Here is a 12,727-nt window from a genome sequence, read left to right as displayed (position 1 = left end):
TAATTGTATGGTTGTAGTTTTGTTCCTTTAATTATAGTCTGCTATTTAAAATTTACCATACTTGTACCAAATCCCAGTTACCATAAGTTAATATCTTTAAAAGTCAGATCTGCAGATCTTACTGATTCATAATACTATGATTTAAATAGGTGCATATTAATTTTCTATCCATTCACTGATATATTTAGAAAATATTTATAAAGCACTTAACAATGTTCAAAGCATGGTGCTAAGCAAGAGATACAAGGATGAAGGCAGAAACAGCCCTTACATTTAAGGAGCTTATGGTATACTGAGAGACCAATGTGTCAACCTGTAGGAGGCATAACAAGTAAAAGTTGCCCTGGTCCAACTGTGTTCAGGGGAAACAAACTAGCAGTGGTTTTATGTGTGAGTAGTAGTCACCAAAGGCTTCAGAGATGCACTTGAAAGATGAGTAGGTGGGACACATCTGAGACGACTGCTTCCACATTTTTTTTTGCCAGTGGCATGTTTAAAAAACATACTTTGCCAGCTTAAGTAGAATCTTGAAAAATCATCATTCTTCTAGCTAATGGTTTCTTCTTAAAAGGAGCATATATGAAAGATGTGTTGATCAGAAGGTGGTGTTACAATAAAAAAGAAGTAAATAGTTAGCAAGTATTTTAAGTTATAAAAGTCAGCTGTTTATATTTGCATTTGATCCTGGCTTCTCAAGGTATATCCAAATGTTAGAAAGTGCTATTTTTTATTACCTGGCACAAGGCTTTATGACAAAAATGTGCCATATCATCTAACTTCTCAGCATGAATGAAGTTCAGGTCCTGGCTGTCTGTCAATGCATTTGTTACATTTAGTGGTAGCAGTGGGGAGAATGAATGAATCAACTATGAAATTTTTATAAGTGCTTTAAACAGCTAAAATAACTATACACACCTTTTAAGGAATAGATGCAGTTAAGCTATGTAAAGAAAATTATAGAAAAGGAAGAAAGTAAAATTCATGTGAATGGGTTTCAGGTTGCTGCTCACCCTGGGCCAGGGGAAATCACTGAATGGGATGAGGGTGGGGAGGAGGGGACGGTTCATGTAGATTGCATGTAGGTTCTTGTCCGAATCCTGTCTCTTGTTTTGGGTGACGTCACTGGTGCTTGTAGCACTGTTGTAATTAATTAAAAGCAGGCCGTACATATGAGGATGGATGATGAATGTGCCGTTGCTATAACTAACGCAGTCCTGTGGATTTGAAGTTCAGTAAAAAACGAGAAAATTCTTCCGCATTTATGGTGATGCAGAGATCTGATCTAGAAGCACTTTGTTGCAGAAACTAGCAGATGATGCTAAGATGACATCAGTTTCTAGTATTTAAAGTGTATTTGAAGGTTTTGAGAATATAAGGGACTTTAACATAAGATTTTGTGGTATAATGATTTTTGAAGCTTGCAGATAAGGCAAATCAAGTTGGAGTTGTCAACAAACCATCTTCAGTTTGGTTTTAGAAATGGAATCAGAGGAAGTATGGTCTCATGAAACCTCATTAATTCAACCGTGAAGTCTGTGTTAAATATTGGATTTTTAGATGAAAGAACTCTGTTGGAGGCAGAGATCCTCTACACTGCTTGATTTTTTTAACCCCCAAATTTGGGGAAATATTTCTATGAGACGTGAGTCTTCCAGATCGGGAAATGTATGAGAGTTGATTAAACAGCAGCTGGTTACCTCCCATTCCCGCTTCCAGTGCGGCCTCTTCCCTCCGTTTTACCTGTTCTTTTTTTTTTTTTTTAACATTTTTTTATTGTGTTTTTTCCACTACCATTTATTCCCCCTCTTCCACCTCTGCCCACCCATCTCCCCCCAACCCCGCAATCACTACACTGTTGTCTGTGTCCATTGTTCTTTTTTAAATTGTAGTAAAATACACATAACATGGAAGTTGCCATTTTCACCATGTTTAAGTGCGCAGTACCGTGGCACCAAGTACATTCACGTTGTGCAGCCATTACCGCCACCAATCTCCAGAACCTTTCGCCTAATTTTTGTAGGGGAGGCTGTGGGCATTGTGGAGTTTCACTGCTAATTCGTGTGGCTAAATAGACTTTACTTGACTATTAATATTTCAACATATGTTTATTAAATACCTACACTATGCCAGAAATTGAAGATGCAAAAATAATACGCTAATCTTTTCCCTTCGTAGTTTAGTGGGCATTTGGTTACCCTGTTTCCATTGGCACTAACATTTCTAAATACCTTCTTTGATGAGGTTCTCGAGTTTTTTATGAAGAGATATTGGAGAAATAAAGTGGAGTTTGGGTTGCAAGCACATTTTGATCATTTATCTTTATGTTTGTAATTTCCCAGAAAGCTTCATTTATATTTGTTTCCCAGTATGTGCTAGTCTTCCATTGCCTTTCTAAGAAGAAAGAAAGACAGAACAAATGAATCCACAGTTTTACTAGGTTTTGATTTGGTGACTAGCTGGATGAAGAGGGCTCAAAAAATTAAACTAGGGTAGATGAGAGCTGCATGGTCATTTCTGAAGTACGTTTTTTGAGAACCACAATTCAGAATTGTTTTTCTTGCTGTTGCTCTGTTTGAGTTTCTCAGATTAAATTTAAAGTTTAAGGATATCGTTATCTAAATTTTATTTTATTTTTAACTATATTTTATTGATTATGCTAATATAGTTGTCCTGATTTTACTCCCTTTGCCCCCTTCTACCCAGCACCCCTCACTCCCTCAGGCAGTCCCCCCACCATTATTCATGACCATGAGTCACACATATAAGTTCTTTGGCTACCCCATTTCCTATGCTGTGCTTTATATCCCCATGGCTGTTCTGTAACTACCTATTTGTACTTCTTAATCCCCTCACCTCTACACCCATTCCCCCAGATCTCCTTCCCATCTGGCAACCATCAAAATGCTGTCTGTATCCATGATTCTGTCTCTGTTTTTCTTGTTTGCTTAGTTTGTTTTTTAGCTTCAATTGTTGATAGATTTGTATACTTTGCCATTTTACTGTTCATAGTTTTGATCTTTTTTTTTTAATTAGTCCCTTTAACATTTCATATAATAATGGTTTGGTGATGATGAACTCCTTTAGTTTTTTCTTGTCTGGGAAGCTCTTTATCTGCCCTTCATACTAAATGATAGCTTTACTGGGTAGAGCAATCTTGAGGTCCCTGCTTTTCATGATTTTGAATATTTCTTGTGAATCCCTTCTAGCCTACAAAGTTTCTTTTGAGAAGTCAACTGACAGTCTTATGGGAACTCCCCTGTAGGTAACTAACTTCTTTTCTTTTGCTGCTTTTAAGATTCTCTCTTTATCTTTCAGCTTTGGCATTGTAATTATGATGTGTCTTAGAGTGGGCCTCTTTGCATCTATCTTGTTTTGGACTCTGTGCTTCCTGGACTTGGATGCCTATTTCTTTCACCAAATTAGGGAAGTTTTCTTTCATACTTTTTTCAAATAGATTACCAATTTCTTGCTCTTTCTCTTCTCCCCCTAGGCAACCACACATTGATATTTCTCTCTCACTTCCTTTCTCCTATCCCCTCTAAAAATACGTAAATAAACATCTTTAAAAAACAAAAACGATTAGTTTTGAATGCCAGGCTAGGAGGAAGTAGACTCCAGGGGGATTCCCTCTATAGCTTTGAAGACAAGGTTGTATTTCAGCCATATTTTATTAAGAAGTGGAGTTCATTACTGTTTCTCCATTTAGTTTTAATGACTCAAGCTTAACGTGACAAGGCATTGCCAAGTTCCTGAGTAAAATGTTCACTTCGTCTTGCACCAAAGGCAGTGGGCATTTCCTGTTGGATGTGCTCTCTAGGTAATTGTCCGTGCTGCTGTCAGCTGAGCTGGTGAGTTGTCCCAGAAGCCTTAATGAGGAGGAGACATTTAGGCATCCCTGGATTTTTAGGTGATTCATTGGAGCAGTCAGCCACCAGTACCCTGGGCTCTGCTTTTATTCAACCCTGCTTCTGTGCTACCTTGTGGACCTTTCATTAAGAAATCAAAACAAAGTTTTTAGGTTAATCTGAGGGTTCAAATGTTAAGAAGCAGCCACAGCTTAGCGGGGCACTGACTTCCAGGCAGAGAGAGGTACACTGCTCAAAACCAGAACAGCTATTTGGAGGGAGCAAAGATGATATCCACCCCCACCACCCCAACCCCACACGAAGTGGAACCAAGGTCAGCCAAGGTGCTGGGGCAGCAGGGTCTTAGAATACCAGTTAGAGAAGGGTAGAGAAGTAAGCGTGTACTGCAGAGCAACTTTTGCCCTGAGTCAGTTGTAACCCAGGAGGGAATTAAGTATTTTCCATTTGTCTACATCACCTATTCCTGAGACACGGACAAAGGTGGGACAGGTTTTGTATAACATGGTTTCTATGGGAAAATGCTGTCTGGGCCTAGGAACCGACAGACTTTTGGAATACATCCATAAATAGGAAGCTCTCCGTGCTAAGCATTTATTTGCAATTTAGAGATTTCAATCAAAAGATAGTTTTTTTCTCCATCTATAAGAAAGATTGATTTTTTTTTTATTTTTATTTTGAGAAGTGGGTCATGTTGTGGGTTTCAGAATATTGAGGGTTTTTTTAAAGGTAGCAGGAGGGATTTAGGAGCAAGGGCTGTGGAGTTCACCTGACTGGGTGGGAGGTGGGTCTTCCTACTGAGACCTAGGGCAGGTTTATCTCCTCAAGTCCCACCCAGCTCCCCATCTGTAACCTAGTGCTAGGCTCCTACAGCAGGTACTGCATTTATACCTCCACCCTGTCCAGGTAGGTTTTAGTGAATGTTAACTACTGTTGACTTCGTTTTCGTTGTTATCTCGTATTTCTCTGTTCTGTAGGGATATTGTGTATTGATCATTCACTGTAGAATGGTTATCTCTTTGTATCAATGTCATGAGGAAATCAGGATATTTAAGATCTAACCCTGAACTCTCCCCTCAAGAAGCATTTGGTTAACCTATTTCTGTGAGATCATTTCTGGTTTTTTAAAAATTTCTAGGCATATGTTTAAATTTTTTCTCTGCTAATTGTGCCGAATGAATCTGGTGTTTTTGTAAGGCTTCAACTCTTTGCTGTTAAGACCAAATAGAATTTTTTAAATTGGATGTATGTAAATAACAATGTCCTGAATCTAGAGCTTCCATCTTTAGCTCATTATATGCTATAGAACAGACCAGTTTCACTCATGAATTCCTGACCACATGATCTTATTCTAGAAGTGTATTTGCAAAATAATACATGCGTATTAGAAAGGGCACTGACTGGTGATACCAGACGTTTTGGCTTCTGTCAGTGAAGGCTCCTGGACTAGGGGAATCGCTTTAAATACATTTAACCTTTAAAATCCCTTAAAAGTGAGTTATTTTTAACTCAGAAAGACTTTAAGTCTGTACTGTATTTTGCATTTTTAAAACCCCATGCCTCCCCTGCCTTGTCTTTCAGCATTAAACTGAAAGGATGTCCCTGTATGACGATCTGGGAGTGGAGACCAGTGACTCCAAAACAGAGGGCTGGTCCAAAAACTTCAAACTTCTGCAGTCTCAGCTTCAGGTGAAGAAGGCCGCTCTCACTCAAGCAAAGGTAAGATGAGCCCACAGTGGGAAAGCAGAAGTTTATAGAGCAGGTTCCTCCTTAAATTAAGAATAGTAACGGTTTTAGCTTGCTGCTGGGGAAGAGGCTCTGTGTAGAGAGCATTAAGGAGTTTAAGGTCGTTTTGCTTCTCCCAGCTCTTAGGAACAGAAGAACTGTTGCAGGGATTCCTACCGAGAAAGGCAGTACTCTCGAATTCCAGCAATGATACAGGTTTCCAAGCTTCAGTATGTCTACGATTACTGAGAATTTGGTTAAAGTATTGCTTTAGTAGCCATGTGCCTGGTAGTCTGGTAAATTCTGGTTCTGGGTTAGAGCCTCAGGTGTCTATTTTTGGTAGCATTCCTGCTGTTAGTTTTAGGTAGTTTGGAATCAGCACTTTGAGAAAGGAAGCTCTGCAGTAATTATGAAGCTATAATAAGGTGTATGTGCTATTGAGGGCTCAGATCAGTTGTGAATGTGGTCTGGACGTGATTGTTTCTGCTCCTATTGTATACATGTTGGGCATTGGCAACATCCTTGAACTAACTTAACGTGTAAAACATGAAAAACATAGTTGCCCACTGGGTATTTGATATTAAAATGTTACTGTCATGCTTTTAGGAATGAGAATGGTATTATGGATTGCTTACTGTTCTGTGGGCCCTTACGTTTTAGAGCATGCATCCCCCAGTGGAGACCATGTGCCCCCAAGTGGGGCAAATACTGATCCGAAGGGGGTGAAAAATAAGCTTGCTGTCTTTGTGTATAAAGTGCAGATATACATAGTGAAGTACGTAAACAGATACATAATATATTGTGGTATTAAAATTTTATGGGTAGGGCATAATTATTAAAAGTTTCCTTGGAGGGGAGGCTATAATGAAAAATGTTTAAAAAATGCCTTAGAGATATATACTGAAATACTTACTGATAAAATGATGTAATTTTTGAGCTTTGCTTCAAAATAATCCAGTCTGGGGAAGGGGAGATAAGGATGTACATGAAACAAAATTGGCCACAAGTCGATAGTTGTTTTAAGCTGGGCGATAGAGACTTAAGAATTCTTTAACATTCTCTTTAATTTTATGTTTGAAATTTTCCATAGTAAATACTTATTTAAAGTTGGAATTGTTTTTCTTTTACTTTACTATATTAACAGATACTTTTATCGAAGTTCTAACATCTGATTGCTACGTATTAAAAAGGGTTCTAGAATTAGGCTATCCACAAGTAAAGCAACACTCTTTTAAAATTTAATTTTGTCTTTTTCAATTGATTAGAGTTTTTGTCCTCTTCACATTCATCATTACAAAGTTTAAATTTTTTTATGCTGTATTTCTTTTTAAAGAGATGGAATTTTGTCTTTTTATTTTTAAATTTTTTTTAATGTTTTATTGATTATGCTATTATGGTTGTCCCATTTCCCCCCCCTTTATTCCCCTCTGCCCTGCGCACCCTCTCCCATCTGCATTCCCCCCCTTTAGTTCATGTCCATGGGTCATATATATAAGTTCTTTGGCTTCTACATTTCTTATACTGTTCTTATCCTCCCCATCTATCTTCTACCTACCATTTATGCCACTTATTCTCTACCTTTTCCCCCTCTCTCCCTACCCACTCCCCCGCTGATATCCCTCCACATGATCTCCATATCTGTGATTCTGTTCCTGTCCTAGTTGTTTCCTTAGTTTGTTTTTGTTTCTGTTTTAGGTTCAGTTGTTAATAACTATGAGTTTGTTGTCATGTTACTGTTCATATTTTTTATCTTTCCTTTTTCTTTTTTCTTTTTTTTTTTTTTTTTTTTTTTTTTTTTTTTTTTTTTTTTTTTGCAGCTATGCTGACATTCTGGTATAGTTAACAACAGTGTTGGCATGAACCAGGCCTAGAATGCCAAACAGCAACTGGCTGCTGTTCTCCCAGCAGTGGAACACTTGCCTAGGTACAGGGCAACCTAGGCAGTTGCCTACAGCAGGGGATATTTTTTATCTTCTATTTCTTAGATAACTCCCTTTAACGTTTCATATAGTAAGGGCTTGGTGATGATGAACTCCTTTCACTTGACCTTATCTGGGAAGCACTTTATCTTCCCTTCCATTCTAAATGAAAGCTTTGCTGGATAGAGTAATCTTGGATGTAGGTCCTTGCCTTTCATGACTTTGAATACCTCTTTCCAGCCCTTCTTGCCTGCAAGGTTTCTTTGGAGAAATCAGCTAACAGTCATATGGGAACTCCTTTTTAGGTAACTGTCTCCTTTTCTCTTGCTGCTTTTAAGATTCTCTCCTTATCTTTAATCTTGGCTAATGTCATTATGATGTGCCTTTGTGAGTTCCTCCTTGGGTCCAACTTCTTTGGGACTCTTTGAGCTTCCTGGACTTCCTGGAAGTCTATTTCCTTTGCCAGATTAGGGAAGCTCTTCATTATTTGTTCACATAAGTTTTCAGTTTCTTGCTCTTCCTCTTCTCCTTCTGGCACCCCTGTGATTCAGATGTTGGAACGTTTCAAGATGTCCTGGAGGTTCCTAAGCCTCTCCTCATTTTTCTGAATTCTTATTTCTTCATTCTGTTCTGGTTGAATGTTTCTTTCTTCCTCTGGTCCACACTGTTGATTTGAGTCCTGGTTTCCTTCCCATCACTGTTGGTTCCCTGTACATTTTCCTTTATTTCACTTAGCATAGCCTTCATTTTTTCATCTAATTTGTGACCATATTCAACCAATTCTATGAGCATCCTGATTACCAGTGTTGTGAAGTCTGCATCTGATAGGTTGGCTATCTCTTTGTCGCTTAGTTGTATTTTTTTCTGGAGCTTTGATCTGTTCTTTAATTTGGGCCAGTTTTTTTTTTGTCTCAGTACACCTGTTATGTACTAAGGGCCGGAGCCTTAGGTGTTCACCAGGGCGGGGCAACCCACGTTGCTAAGTTGTGATATTGTATGTGGGGGAGGGGTCTGAGAGGGAGCAATGCTGCTTGCTCTGCTCTCTGCAGGTTTTCAATCACTTTCCCCACTACCCACAATCAAATTGGGCCCTTCTGGTGCTGATTCCCTGGGAGGGGGAGAGTGGGCTTGTGTACCTTCTAGGACCCTGTGGGTCTCTCCAGTGAACTCTCCTGTGAGGCTGGGAGTTTCTCCCACTGCTGCCTCAGCCCCCACTGGTGTTTTCAGTCAGAGGTTTGAGGTTTTATTTCACTGCGCTTGAACTCTGGGTTGCACAGTCTGTCTCAGTCCCCAGTTGTTCCTTCTGGTTTATCTGCACGCAAGTGTGGGACCGCCCAGTCCACAATCCACTGCCTCCTGGGTCTGCCAGCCGCCGCCTTGCCCGCCCCAACCCTCCAAGGGCTGACTTGCCTGAGTCCTCTCTACCCTGCTGCCTGTCTCCGCCCTTCCTACCCGTCTGGATGAATGTTTATCTCCTTGGTTGTCGGACTTCCATACAGCTCAATTTCCTGTCAGTTCTGGTTGGTTTTTTTTTCTTAAATTTGTTGTCCTTCTTTTGGTTGTGCGAGGAGGCACAGTGTGTCTACCTACGCCTCCATCTTGGCTGGAAGGAATTTTGTCTTTTTAAAACAAGCTTTCATCCTACATGAAAGGAAGATTATTGACTACAACCTTTTAAAAGAAAGCTTGTTCTTTTAATTTTAAAATCGATTTCATTTTTAAATTTTTTATAAGTTTCACATAACTTTTTTTTTCTTGTTCCCTCACTTATTTGTTTCTTATCATCTTGTACTTGTTTTATGGATACTATATTTTATCTTACCATCTGAGGATATCAATTAGAAGGTATTTTCTTTTTCTCTTCTCTTAAATTTTTTTTTTTTATTTTTAAAGAGAGGGAGAGAAACATCAATGTACAGTTGCCTTTCCTAGGCCCCCGACTGGAGACTTGGCTCACAACCCAGGCATGTGCCCTGACCAGAACCGAACTACACACTCTCTGCTTCACAGGCCCGCACTCAATCCACTGAGCTATACCAGCCAGGGCAGTTTCATGTAACTTTTGATGTATACATGTCATGATGTATACATGATGTATACATTAGGTGTATAAATAAGGGTTATGTTTCATGTATTTTATTCTTGAGGGCCTCATCTTCTCTTTTGTAAAATGGCTCCAAGGGGCAAGTCTCATTGTAGTAACATACACTCAGATGTGTGGGCAATCTTAGTTCAGTGGAAGATAACAAAATAGAAAATAGAAAAGCAGAAGTCAAAATATTCTAGAGATATACAAATGAAAAACTACTTGGGCCCTGGTTGGTCTGGCTCAGTGGATTGAGTGCCAGGCTGCGAACCAAAGGGTTGCCAGTTGGATTCCCAGTCAAGACACATTCCTGGGTTGCAGCCCAGGTCCCCAGTAGGGGGTGCAGGAGAGGCAAGCACACATCGATGTTTCTCTCCCTCTCTCCCTCCCCATCTCTAAAATAAATAAATAAAATCCTTTTTTAAAAAAGCAAAGCTACTTGGGATAATTTTTATTGCCAGTTTAAAAATTGTCAGTTTTGTGTATTACTTGCAGCCAGTCTTTTAAAATCCTAGATAATTTGTTTTCCTGCCAAATACTTCAGGATCACTTTCTCTACCCAGCCAGTGCATAATTATAAGCTATAGGTTAAAAGGCAGCTTGTATTAAATACAATTGAGAAAATAGATTCTTCTAAAAAATATTAAAAAGTCAAATAAAATTTACGGATTGCATACTGATTTTTCTGTACCATTATTTTACTCACATGAAAAATAAAGTTGGGTGCTGATAAGGAAGGAATTATGCTTTATATGAAATTTAGACATCCTATTACCTGCTTCAGTCTGTGTAATTTATGCTTACCATCTTTTCACTTATCCAAATACATTACTTTCAGGAGATCTATTGAGATTTTAAATAGATTTTTTTGTAATTGGTCATAAAAAGTTGCTTATGAAGTCATTGCTGCTAACCTTCTAGCATTTTTTGAGATTGCCATGTGAAGTTAATGTGTTTTTCTTGAAGGGAGTGAAGATACATTTCATTGGTTCTTTTAGGCTATTTAATTTACTAATTAGTTACTCAGCACAAATTTGGCCTAACGAGATTTGTAAAGGTATTTGGTTGAGAAAATGTTGCCTACAAACCGAAAGATGGAATTATGGTTTCATCTGTATCTCCACTGTAAAATGTAATACTGAATAGAAAAATGTATGAGTGTGATAATGCCCCCATCCATTGTCCTTCCAACTTTGGTGTTCACTTGGTGAATTGTATGTTTAATGATTGGATTAAATTCGTTTGCTTAAAATTGTAAGTGATGTTAAATTCAAGGGTGATGGTGGCTTATTTTGACCCTTTTGTAGTGATAACAATGCAGATGTATAACACTTTAAATTGCAAAGGGAGGGGGCAATTAAACCTTGATAACCAAGAGCTCAAGTGGTTACCACTATACCCATCTGATCACACTCACCATTACTAACAGACAGCCCAGCCTTGTGTGCCTGCTGGGTGGTGCAAAATGAAGCACACCACCTCACCTATGGTGTGTTCTTGCCAAAAGCGCTACTCTAGCCTATTTAAGATTTCTCAGTTTTCAGGAATTGTGGGGCATAGAGGAATAAGTGAAACTAGACCACCAGGAATTTATCAGACAGATGTAGAAGGTACAACATTTTAAAAGACAGTGTCAGAGGAGAACAGTGGAGACAAAAATGATGATGATGACGATGGCGACAACAAAGGGAGGATTTTCCTAAATCAAGAGTCTTGATGGGAGAACCAAGATAGCAGCGTAGGTAGACACACTGCGCCTCCTCGCACAACCAGAACTGACAGAAAATCGAACGGCAAGGGGGTCCAACACCAAGGAAATACAAAATAAACATTCATCCAGACCGGTAGGAGGGGCGGAGATGGGCACCGGGGTGGAGAGGACTCACGTGGCCGTGGCGGGACTGAGACTGGCGGAGTGTGGGACGAACGGGGAAGGCAGTCGAGCACTAGCAGACCCTGCAACCCTACATTTGTGCAGATAAACCGAGAGGGCCGGACTCGGAGTGGCGGAGAGTGGGACAGGCAGAGCAGTGGGTAGCACCCCGGGGCCCCACATTCGCACACAGATAAACCGGGCGACCGGCGGGGAGTGAAGCAGACTGCTCAACCCAGGGCTCCAGCTCCGGGAAATAAAGCCTCAAACCTCTGATTGAAAGTGCCCGTGGGGGTTGGGGCAGCAGCAGGAGAGACTCCCAGCCTCACGGGAGAGGTCGTTGGAGAGACCCACAGGGGCCTAGAGTGTGCACAAGCCCACCCACTGGGGAACCAGCACCAGAGGGGCCCAGTTTGATTGTGGGTATCGGAGTGAAAGACTGAAATCCGGAGGAGTGTGAGGCAGGCGCCATTGCCCCCTCCCGGCCCCTCCCCCATGTACAGCGTCACAGCACAGCGACAGGCGGTACCCCGCCCAGGTGAACACCTAAGGCTCCGCCCCTTAAAGTAACAGACGCGCCAAGACCAAAAAAAAAAAAAGGCCCAAATGACAGAACACTTCAAAGCTCCAGAAAAAATACAACTAAGTGACAAAGAGATAGCCAACCTATCGGATGCACAGTTCAAAGCACTGGTTATCAATATGCTCACAGAATTGGTTGAATCTGTTCGAAAAGTAGATGAAAAAATGAAGCCTATGCAAATAGAAACAAAGGAAAATGTACAGGGAACCAATAGTGATAGGAAGGAAACTGGGACTCAGATCAACAGTGTGGACCAGAAGGAAGAAACAAACATCCAACCAGAAAAGAATGAAGAAACAAGAACTTGGAAAAATGAGGAGAGGCTTAGGAACCTCCAGGACATCTCGAAACGTTCCAACATCCGAATCATAGGGGTGCCAGAAGGAGAAGAGGAAGAACAAAAAATTGAAAACTTATTTGAACAAATAATGAAGGAGAGCTTCCCTAATCTGGCAAAGGAAATAGACTTCCAGGAAGTCCAGGAAGCTCAGAGAGTCCCAAAGAAGTTGGACCCAAGGAGGAACACAGCAAGGCACATCATAATTACATTACCCAAGATTAAACGCAAGGACCTACATCCAAGATTACTGTATCCAGCAAAGCTATCATTTAGAATGGAAGGGAAGATAAAGTGCTTCTCAGATAAGGTCAAGTTAAAGAAGCTCATCATCACCAAGC

The 12,727-nt window shown here is 40.2% G+C and overlaps 1 protein-coding gene across 1 annotated transcript in view; it reads left to right on the top strand.

Moving 5' to 3' along the window:
• RBM17 (RNA binding motif protein 17) overlaps positions 1 to 12,727 on the top strand; it is a 35,041-nt gene that overhangs the window by 2,034 nt on the left and 20,280 nt on the right. The window contains exon 2 of the mRNA XM_053922297.1: positions 5,445 to 5,582. Within this exon, the coding sequence (XP_053778272.1) occupies positions 5,460 to 5,582 (123 nt within the window). The 5' untranslated portion in view covers positions 5,445 to 5,459. The remainder of the gene's footprint in view (positions 1 to 5,444; positions 5,583 to 12,727) is intronic.

Source organism: Desmodus rotundus, chromosome 4 (genome assembly GCF_022682495.2).
Source record: "Desmodus rotundus isolate HL8 chromosome 4, HLdesRot8A.1, whole genome shotgun sequence".
Classification (NCBI taxonomy): domain Eukaryota; kingdom Metazoa; phylum Chordata; class Mammalia; order Chiroptera; family Phyllostomidae; genus Desmodus; species Desmodus rotundus.
This window is presented reverse-complemented; position numbering and strand designations above follow the sequence as displayed.